The sequence below is a fragment of the Atta colombica genome, unplaced genomic scaffold (assembly GCF_001594045.1).
Source record: "Atta colombica isolate Treedump-2 unplaced genomic scaffold, Acol1.0 scaffold136, whole genome shotgun sequence".
NCBI classification, from domain to species: Eukaryota; Metazoa; Arthropoda; class Insecta; order Hymenoptera; family Formicidae; genus Atta; species Atta colombica.
In genome coordinates this window covers 239,179-249,752 of record NW_017259224.1, presented here as the reverse complement: position 1 = coordinate 249,752, position 10,574 = coordinate 239,179, and the positions used below count along the sequence as shown (strand labels likewise).

At 30.2% G+C, this 10,574-nt stretch overlaps 1 protein-coding gene across 1 annotated transcript in view; it reads left to right on the top strand.

Annotated features, from left to right (window-relative positions):
• Positions 1-10,057, top strand: part of LOC108684621 (la-related protein 1B) — a 16,741-nt gene extending 6,684 nt beyond the window's left edge. The window contains exons 2-17 of the mRNA XM_018189042.1: positions 1,990-2,063; positions 2,566-2,619; positions 3,044-3,212; positions 3,373-3,474; positions 3,619-3,791; positions 3,997-4,115; positions 4,195-4,393; positions 4,718-5,281; positions 5,354-5,538; positions 7,103-7,325; positions 7,415-7,576; positions 7,648-7,898; positions 8,323-8,474; positions 8,679-8,933; positions 9,423-9,556; positions 9,662-10,057. Coding sequence (XP_018044531.1) covers positions 1,990-2,063; positions 2,566-2,619; positions 3,044-3,212; positions 3,373-3,474; positions 3,619-3,791; positions 3,997-4,115; positions 4,195-4,393; positions 4,718-5,281; positions 5,354-5,538; positions 7,103-7,325; positions 7,415-7,576; positions 7,648-7,898; positions 8,323-8,474; positions 8,679-8,933; positions 9,423-9,556; positions 9,662-9,946 — 3,101 coding nt within the window. The 3' untranslated portion in view covers positions 9,947-10,057. The remainder of the gene's footprint in view (positions 1-1,989; positions 2,064-2,565; positions 2,620-3,043; positions 3,213-3,372; positions 3,475-3,618; positions 3,792-3,996; positions 4,116-4,194; positions 4,394-4,717; positions 5,282-5,353; positions 5,539-7,102; positions 7,326-7,414; positions 7,577-7,647; positions 7,899-8,322; positions 8,475-8,678; positions 8,934-9,422; positions 9,557-9,661) is intronic.
• Positions 10,058-10,574: the final 517 nt, after the last annotated feature.

Below are 10,574 nucleotides of genomic sequence, written 5' to 3'. Positions count from 1 at the left end.
TATATATGAACTCTTATTCGTTCGAGTTATTTTTTTACAAATTTTACTACGTATATAAACTCTTGTCGAACATTCTTATCTCGGTTGTGTTAACTCATTTATGTACAATCTAACTAAATCATTAAATTTTGTGCTCGTACTTTACAAGAGTATATTTTAGCTTTTATCACTGACCAAGAATTATAAATACAAACGGCATGTATTGTTCTATAACTTCCGGTAACATTTCAATAACATTCTGGTAATAGTCGCTGAATCGTGATAGGATTACGTGAAGTTATTACACCTCGTGACACGTACGACCACATCCTGGCCTAACGTTAGTTAACGTAATTTCGAGCGGAGACATTAAAATCATGAATCATGCCTTTGATATAGATTGTAAATGTTTATAATCTATGTTTAATGTTTAAAAAGCGGAAGTTTATTTTATTATTTTTTATTTTCATTGAAGATGGCGTTTCAGATTAAAATGCAATAAAATAGAAGGAAAACGCTAAAAAAAAAAGCTGGAAATAATAGATTCGTATAAGTCATAAATTAAATAGAGTATATCGGTGTTAATTATTAATAAATTAAATATAACTAACTTTTGAATAATTTGTTTCATTAAAAAAAGATTTTATCTTACATTTGTCCTACTAGGAGAGAATGTTCGAATCGTATTTAAGTCTTGTTTATTATTTTGAACGCCTACATTGAGGGCAAATTGCCATAATTATCTGGCTTCGGCATTCCTTGGCACGGAAGCAATTAAGTGTAAATATTACATGTAAAGATCAACTATAAGTAAAAAAACAACGTAAAGTAACTATGAAAATTGAGTGTAAAAATAGAATTAATTTGGGTAAATATGGTGGAATTGTTGATGTTTTTTACCACAACTCATTTCAAATCTTCTAAATGACGCAGAATTAACAATGAAAACTTAAAGTTAATGATACATATAATTATATGAAAACTCATAAATATAAAAAGTTCGAAAACTATTTTACTGATACAATTTTTTGAGATAATGAAAAATAATTACGATAAGATAGAAATCATACGATAAGAAAATACAAGATGAAACGTTATTTAATTACAATTTTACTATATTCAATTATGATATTGCGTAACATAATTAATATTCATTACTCTCAGTAGTGCATTTTATAGTATTATATACGCTTTGACTTCTCAATTAACAGTGTACCAATTCTTGTTCTAATCTTGCCCTTTCAATTACACAAATGCTATATGGCTTCCAAAACTTATCTCTCAATTAATATTTCTTACACAGTTAAAGATATTTCGTTTACAACGATAATAATCGTAAGAGCTACAAAGAATTTTGACAAAAAAGAAGAATAATTAATATATTTAATAAACAATTAAAGTGACTAAAAAAGATAAATTTGTATGAAAATTTTATTCAGCATCTACTCCATCTTCCACCTTCGACCTAACGTCGAATGTTACAGATAAAAATATTCGAAACACGCGTGTATGTGAAAGATAATCGAGGTCACGCGGTTTGGAATACAAGTTACGAAGAAATCGATAAAGATATAATTATTCAGAGACGGTTTTCGAGAAAAAAATATTTAACAGGCTATCCTGAATATATTAAATTCTGCATAGGTTGTTCATACAAAATTCTTGACTACAGTAGTCCAAGATTTGCACAAGAATATCTCCATGTAGCTTTCATATTTTTTTATGTTAGAATAAAAATTCTTTGTTTAGCTTTGGAAAATGTACAGCGTGTTGCATTAACATATTAGTCAGTATATGTCAAAAAGATTATTTTATAAAAATAATATCTTTTTTAGATATTACATTTATAAAATAACTGATGTCTAACCAATATGTAGACGCACGCGATACATTTTATTGCAAATTTATTGATATTAATTTATATCTTTAAAACGTATTACATACAATTTTATATAACTATATATTGATTTTTAATATTTACATAAAAACATTTCTTCTTCTTATTTCCAGAAAATGGTGTTGAAAGTGGTGCCCAGCCTACAATTGTCAGAGCTCCCAGAGATAGAAGGAAATTCAATCAAAACGTATGTGATGTGTTTTTTGTCTTCTATTTTATTCATTTAGTACGCGCGTATTTATCTAAAAAAGATAAGCGATTTTAGCATACTCGATTATATTGTAAGCACAAAAGAATTTTTTATTTCTATATTATAATATATAACATATATAATTAAATGCAATTGATACATAACTTTCTGAAATACACAGAATGATGAAAATAAACTTCCAATACTTCAATAGATGTAACGAATCAAATCTTTATTTAAATTAAATGGTTTACTAAATATAATAGTGAAATATATTTATATTATATATTGTTTTATTTTACAGAATATATACGGCATAATTTTTAATTATACATGAGGGGATTAATTACAAATATAAATTATTTAAAAGGATTTATTTTATTAGTTATATATAATTCATTTTAATACAAATGTTTAAAGTATTTATCTTTTTTCTAACGTTACAAATACTTTAAAACATTTTCTGTAACATATATATTTTTCTTGTTCATTACAACAGGCAAGTGATTTTACAAACATTGGAGACTGGCCTACTTTAGGAACACAAATAGAGGTGGGTGTTATTATTGAATTTCTGTTAAATTACTACCTTTAGCAAATTATCTAAATTATTATTTTAAATGAAACTGTTATAAAATTATTATTAAATAATAAGTATTAATAATGGTTTTATCTATTCTAATTACCATAAATAATAAATTTCTTATGTCATTATTACATAATAAACTGTGCAAGATCTAGAGCTTGCAAATGATTTATTCGTGCATTTGTGAGTGTAGAAATTTTGCTAGAGAAATATCAAATATTTGTCATCTCAGATAAAAGTTTCTATGTCTGAGAACTGTTCATTATTTGTACATATTTTTTTATACACATTATATGTACGCGTTCCTCGAGTTATCTTACTTTTATGAATTCTCTTTTATTATTTTTTATTTTTGGTATGTATACAGAATGTATTTTATCTTTTAATATAGAGGAAAACAACTGTAACTCCTTTGAAGCAAAATGGTGTGCTTAATGGTGAACCAAGTACTTCTAAGACGTGCAACATTGTCGAAAGCAAAGGCAAAGAGAACAAGGAACAGATAAACTATCAAGATGATAGCGATGAGCATATGGATAACAATGAAAAGAAAAGGAAAGGTGAGAAAATCGATCTTTATCTTTGGAATTCATTATAATAATTGCTTATAGATAATGTAATAAAGCTTTTGTAATAACTTTATAAATGAATTGTTCTACAATGTAAATAAGAAATGTTTTCAATCTATATTTAATTTAAATCTAATTATCATTTGTACAGCGAATAAACAAAAATGGGTCCCGCTTGAGATTGACTTGGCACAAAATCGTGGGACTATGCGATCACCGAGATTTCAAAATCATAGAGAAAGAAATGGTGAAGGTAATTTTATTTGTATATGTTGTGAATGATCGTGCGTACGTGCGTGCGTATGCTTGTATATGTATTGAAACTTAACTTCAATGTACGCATGTAGCGATAATAAAAATAAACGAATATAAATGTTAATTATATTGTGATCAACAGCGAACGATGGTGAGCACTGGCGTGAAAGAGATTACGATAGATCAACTGGATATAATTCACGAGGACGCGGTGGAAGAAATTACAGAGGTAGAGGACGAGGCGGGCGTGGCCGTGGTGGTTTCAGACACCGATACGATCACGAGTATACAAATTATACGACAGACTGTGCACAAGTAATTTCTTTTTGATATACGCAGTTTAAATTATTTATTACCGCGAGTTGCGATAGTTCAATAATGATGTTACCTAAGTGGGAATCTCTCTGACCTTATTTTGATGGATAATAAGTGATAGTAGAACTGAAGATCTTTAAAGTTCATATCTATCTTTGTAATTTCTGTTTCTTCAGACTTCACTGTTTTCTTCTTTTTTTTACAGACCCATAAATATGAACATACCGATTCTGGATATATGATACCTTATATGGGAACATGCTATTTTAATAATGCAAATTACATAGATACCATTACATTAAAAGAATACATACGAAAACAAATGTAAATTTAATCTATATTTTTTATATCGATATAATTTGTACACATATATATCGTAATTTAACATTATTTTTTTACACAGAGAATATTACTTTTCTGAAGAAAATCTTGTGAAGGACTTTTTCCTACGTCGTAAAATGAACGCTCAAGGATATTTACCTCTCACTTTGATCGCATCTTTTCAACGTGTACAAAATTTAACGGTGGATATAGATTTGGTGATAGAAGCAGTCTTGGAATCCGATAGACTGGAGCTGTTAGAATTAGAAGATGGATATAAGGTATTATTATAAACTTATTTTAAATTAATAAAACAGCGCATGTAATCTGACGAAATCGATTACAGCACATATTTTTAAAAAAATCTAGCATATTACATATGTGTTAGATATAAAACTTGTGCTATAGCAAATAGAAGAGGATTCGCTGACACCATTAGAACTTATTTTAAGTTCGATGAATGGGGTTTGATAGTAAGCCTCATTACATTGTATTTATAATTACATTGTATTTATAATTATTCAAATCTTACATATATGTTCTTTACGCACATATATAATGGCGAATTTTTTTAATAATAATAAATATAAATTTTTATTTTTCAGATTAGGACAAGATTCGATCCATTAAAATGGCCTCTTTTGGACATAGCTAGTAATATCGCCTTTTCAGATCATGTGCAACAGTCTAACCCATCTCAGTCTGAAATAATTCCTACTTCTGAAACTACATTTTGTCCTACTGCAAAGCCTTTATCTACAATGCCTGCTCCCCCAGTTCCTCGTGTGTTTGAATCTTACCATTCCATTTCAACAATAAGATATGATGAACCAGAGATAAATTCTTCCACAATAAATGAGATTTTAAATCCTGATGTGCCAGAGTTTGTGCCGACAACGGAAAGAATCAATGGATTTACCGCTACGAAACAGCAATCAAACAAAGATAACAGTAATCAAACAAAGACAACAAACAAATTTCATTTTGAAAAGATAAAAGAAACAATGGAGATTGCAGAAAAGTATCTTCTCTCTTTTAATAATAGTTCTCCCACGAATGTAAGAGGAGAAAATGAATTACCGGCCACAGCAGATGTTTCTACTTCGGACAGCTTATCAGAACGAATCAACGGAGAATCGGATTCATCAAGCGACAACGCTTGGAAGGAGGTAATTATCATTTTATTTTTTATTGTATTAAACTACAGAAATTTGCGAAAGTATTACAGAAATAAATTATAGGTGAGAAGAAGAGTCAAACATCTACATAAAGACAAAACAGAAGAAAGACATTCACACAAGGACAGAACGGAAGAGAGAGAGAAATCTGAAATGAAAAATGCAATACGAGAAGAGTTGGATTTTCAATTTGACGAGGAACTGGATTCACCGCCACCGACTGGTCGACATAATGCCTTTTCAGAATGGTTAGTTTACGTATAATTAAAACGTCAAACGTGGCTTACTCGATGGGATTGATTCGTGATTTGTAGATCCGAGTTCAATCCCCTGTGTCATAGACGCGATTTTTCGCGTTTAAACCGAAAATGACTTCCTCTGGTGATTAAAATACCTTTGATCACCAATGCCATTCGGATTCGGCGTTAAACTGTAGATCCCATATATCAATATATATATGCATTCGTTCTCCTATCTCCCATTGGAGATCGGACATTAAGCTAACAACCTAATTCCGAAAAAATTATTGTTTGGAAACCTCATCTAGAGGAAGTTCTGATCAGATTTAGACTTTAGTGCCATTGGATGGATGTTAATTTACCCTGTTCATTAACCCTGTGTGTGAACTGCTGTTTTTCACTAATGTCATGTGAACGGTGATTCGTTTATGCCAGCAGCATATTTTTCCTAATAAATCAATTTAAAAATCGGAAAAAATTTTTTTTTTGTTTTACATCTGTATTTTGAACATTTTTTTATGTAGCAAAATACAGAAGGAAATATAAAAATTATTTATGTATTAAAAAATCATAATTTTGCAATGCGTTGAAAGAAAAACAACGATCTAGGCAGATGAATCTATATTCACACTCTTGTGAAATGATTTTTTTACGAAAAAGATAATTTATAGATGTTTTAAAAACCGTAAAAACCTTAATTATTTTGAAAAGTGAAAATCGTAACAAAAATAAAACGATTTTTGGAAAAAAATTTAATTTTTAGTCGGAAAATTATTTATTTTATCTTACAAAAGTATGAAATAATATCCGTACAAAGAAATTTTATAATATGAAAAAATTTTTTGAGAGAAAAGATTCAAAGAAATTATCACTGGTACTTTGTGCATCGTTTACGTACACCGCTCAAGATATCCTCAAAGTTTCATTCTCTGAAACTTTGTTATAAAATATTTTAAGTTTCTCTTGATCATAAAAATCGTTCAATTTCTTCGTCGGATCTCGACATCGTCACATTAGCTTTTTGCTAATGCGATGTGAATCATGGGTCTTTCATAGGACGACTTTACTTACCTGCTCGCAAGATCACAGCAAACTAAAAATCGTTATGATCGTCCTATATACTCACACTACTATCTGCTTCTTTCATCCCCGTTTACATGCAAGTCAATATCGAAATATTTTAGGATATTGTAATATGAATGAATTTAGGTATTTTTATTTAAAAATTTCTGCTTGTTACAATAAACTCAAAAATTTATAATATATTTAATTTATTTGAATTTATACTCTATTTATTAACAATTTGAAAGTTTATAAGAATAAGGGCCGGTTGTTCCATCTTTTAATAAATTTTATCTGTGAGATAAATCTGGTAATCCGCGCATGTGATTGAGTAATCTTGCTACTTATCCAACAGATAAAATTTACCAAAAGATGGAACAATCGGCCCTAAGAAGCTTAAATCTGAACTGTTTTTTTATCATAGCACAGAGAGAAGAGAGCGAGATGATTATTTAATCTTTTAACATTTAGATTACTGTTGATATTTTATATCTTGATACAATTGTTACAGGTCTGAAGATGACGATGATAATGAATTATCGGATAGAGATATTAATAAAATATTAATATTTACTCAAATCAGTCCTACATCATCCAGAATCCCAAAGCATGAGGGCCATGATAGAACAGGAGAGTGGACTACAAGAGTAAAAATGACTCAAGAATTAGAACAGTTTATCAATGACGGATTACATTATTATGAGGAACAATTATGGAGACAAAATTTTCAAAGAGTAAGATTAGAACTTTAATCTCTCAAATTTAGAAAAACAAATAAACAAAAATAAATCCAGAGATATTAATAAGTTATGTTAACATACAGTATGGCTCTTCTTCGTCCATTGGAAGTTACAAAACGGTTAATATGATTAGTCAGGAAGATTTCGAAAAAATGGCGCCAAAAGCTCCAAGAAAAGCAAATCCGGAAGTTCCACCACCACCACCTCCTTCTATGGAAGATTTAGAAGTTTCGATTTCATTACAGGTAATTCAAACTTTGCGAAATAAAAAATTGTCCTAGAAAAATATTATATATGCTATGTATTCGTTGAACAGCTTCCAAGCACGAGTCCAGATAAGAGAGATCATAGACAGGAAAGAAATCGTTGGAGTGATAAACTTTGTCCACGAGAAGGACGAAGAAATACCACGCCACGTTTCTTTGCCGTTGTAAAAGATGGACCGTCTGTTGATCCAAGAACGCCACGAAAAAGGAAGACTCGTCACAGCAATAATCCTCCAGTGGAGCATCATATTGGTTGGGTTATGGATGTTCGAGAACATCATCCTCGAACGTATTCCGCGGGGTATGTAATATTCGCAATAAATTTGCAGCTTAAATTGAAAAATAAACTTTTCGATATTTCAAGATAAACACTTTATTGCTAACATGTAGAAATATTAAAAAGTGTAAATATTAAAATTATACGAGGAGAAATAATTGCTAATTTTTTATGAAGTACACATAGCTTGTAAATTAAAAATATCTGGTATTGTAATCTCATTTATATTTTTGTTTTACGATTAATTGAAATGAATTCGTATTAATTATTGCTAACGATATTTTTACTTTTGTATAAAATATAACATGATGATTCATCTATCTATATGTCTTCTTTTCCCGACTGAAGAACCTTGTAGAAGTTTTAATCTGAATGATAATGGAAAAATGAAAGTTTAAATTCATTTTGCATATATATTTTTAATTTGTTTTCTATTTTATTATTTCAGGAGTAGCGCAGGCACAAGTCCTAATGAAAGTTATCTTGCTAATAGTTATGGAAGTGTTCCCAGTATCTGTGAACATCCGAGTCATGCTTTGTTGAAGGATAATGGATTTACTCAACAAGCATATCACAAATATCATTCGCGTTGCTTGAAAGGTATCAGCAATATAAATATTTTCTTAAGATATTAATTTGTATGTATGTGAATGGAGATTATAAAATGATGAATTTCTATTTCGTCTTCTTTTCCCGACTGAGAAAACTGTGTAGAAATACTTTTATCTGACTTAATTAATTAAACAAATTGTATGTTTATATTATCAAGATTTTTACTTACATATTATGTTCATATGTTTTTAGAACGCAAACGATTAGGTATCGGACAATCTCAAGAAATGAACACACTTTTCCGTTTCTGGTCGTTTTTCTTGCGAGAAAACTTCAATCGTACCATGTACGAGGAATTCAGAACTATAGCCAAAGAAGATGCCTGCGAAGGATACCGATACGGACTAGAGTGCCTTTTCAGATTTTACAGTTACGGCTTGGAAAAGAAGTTCAGACATACATTGTATACAGATTTTGAAATGGAAACGATACAAGATTATGAAAGCGGTAAGATAAGATTTTATATGTATTTTTATTATATGTATTGTCACAAAGTAGACAAACAGCACAAAATAGGTTGTTTAGCTATTTTATCGTATAATAGTTAAACGGTAAATTGTGCAACAACAAATCAAGTGTTTTACTAATGCCAGAAGGATACTTTTGTCCTAGGATTTTGAATTAGTACTAGCACAACAAACAAAAAACAATTTGACGTTAAGCTTACAAGCATAAGTTTATTATGCTACATTTTAATAAATTACTAGAATTGCATATCATCTTTGTTTAACGTTCGGTTAAACAGAATGAAGTGATACCTGGATACTTCGAAAATCTGAACATAACTCTGTGCACAGAATATCCAGAGTAATTTACTATAAATAAAACGCAAGCAATCTAATAAGAAAAAATGCGTATGCCGCAGGCTGTACATTATATTAATATAAATTATTACAATATCATACTAATATTAAACTGAATTATTTAAATCAATAGGACAGCTGTATGGATTGGAAAAATTTTGGGCATTTTTGAAATATTATAAAAATTCTGATCAGCTTCATGTAGATCCTCAATTGCAAGAGTACCTATCAAAATTCAAGAACATCGAAGATTTTAGAGTGGTAGAAGTGAGTATTATTGCAAAACAAATTATTATTTCTCATAATTAACTTTTTAATAGCATTTTAGAATTCATTTCTCATTTTATATAATATTTGTATCATTTTTTACAGCCTCAAATACATGAAATGCTCCAAGCTGCAAGAATACGTAATAGAACTGTTTCTGAAAGCGCTAGGGAAGATTCACTGACAAGCGAACGCCTACTTTCAGATGACTATAACACACTGCCAAACGCGCAAGAGTCGCATTTATCGCAGTTTCGAAATAGAGCTGGTTCTTTCGGCTCTAGACTGTATCATTTTCGACGACGGAATGACTCCACATCATCAAACAGCCAGCGAAATAGGCAGAGTTCTGGTTTCTCTACGAAATCTTTCGAAGCGAGTAAATCGTAAGTCACTGCCAGAGAACGAACTCAAGCCAGCTCCGAAGCGAGCAAATCCGTCATGATTAAGACAGAGGGCTCGTCTACCTCTCAAAAATGAAATGGTGCAGCGATAAGAAAAAAACACGTAAATTTCGAATAAATCTGTGAATTGACAGAAATTATCGAATCGCCCTCTAGATGAAGTGGCGATAGTATTTTCGGTAATATACATTATTGAGAATTAATATCATAAAATGAAAAATCGCGTCTCTAATCCTATTTGTGTGATTTTAGAGATTATTATTATTGGAATATGAAGTAAATTCTTGATAATAGATTTAGAACCGTGATTTAGCGTTTAAGATTATATTTACCGATATTTAAACCCCTTAGCGTGGTAGCGCATTGCGAAAGATATTTTCACTCGCTTTTCATATTGTTTGCAATATTTAACTACGTTACAAGATAGAACCGATGCCAGAAGGATGATGAGAATGCCTGTGTACATGGAGCAATATAACGATGGAAATGTATATATGCTAATACTTTCAGTTACACTTTTATTTCATATTCTGATGCAAATATAGTGACATCTCGAGCAGGCAAACATTATCTGTGCAGAAACGTCCTGTAATACTGTTTGTTTAAACGAGTTG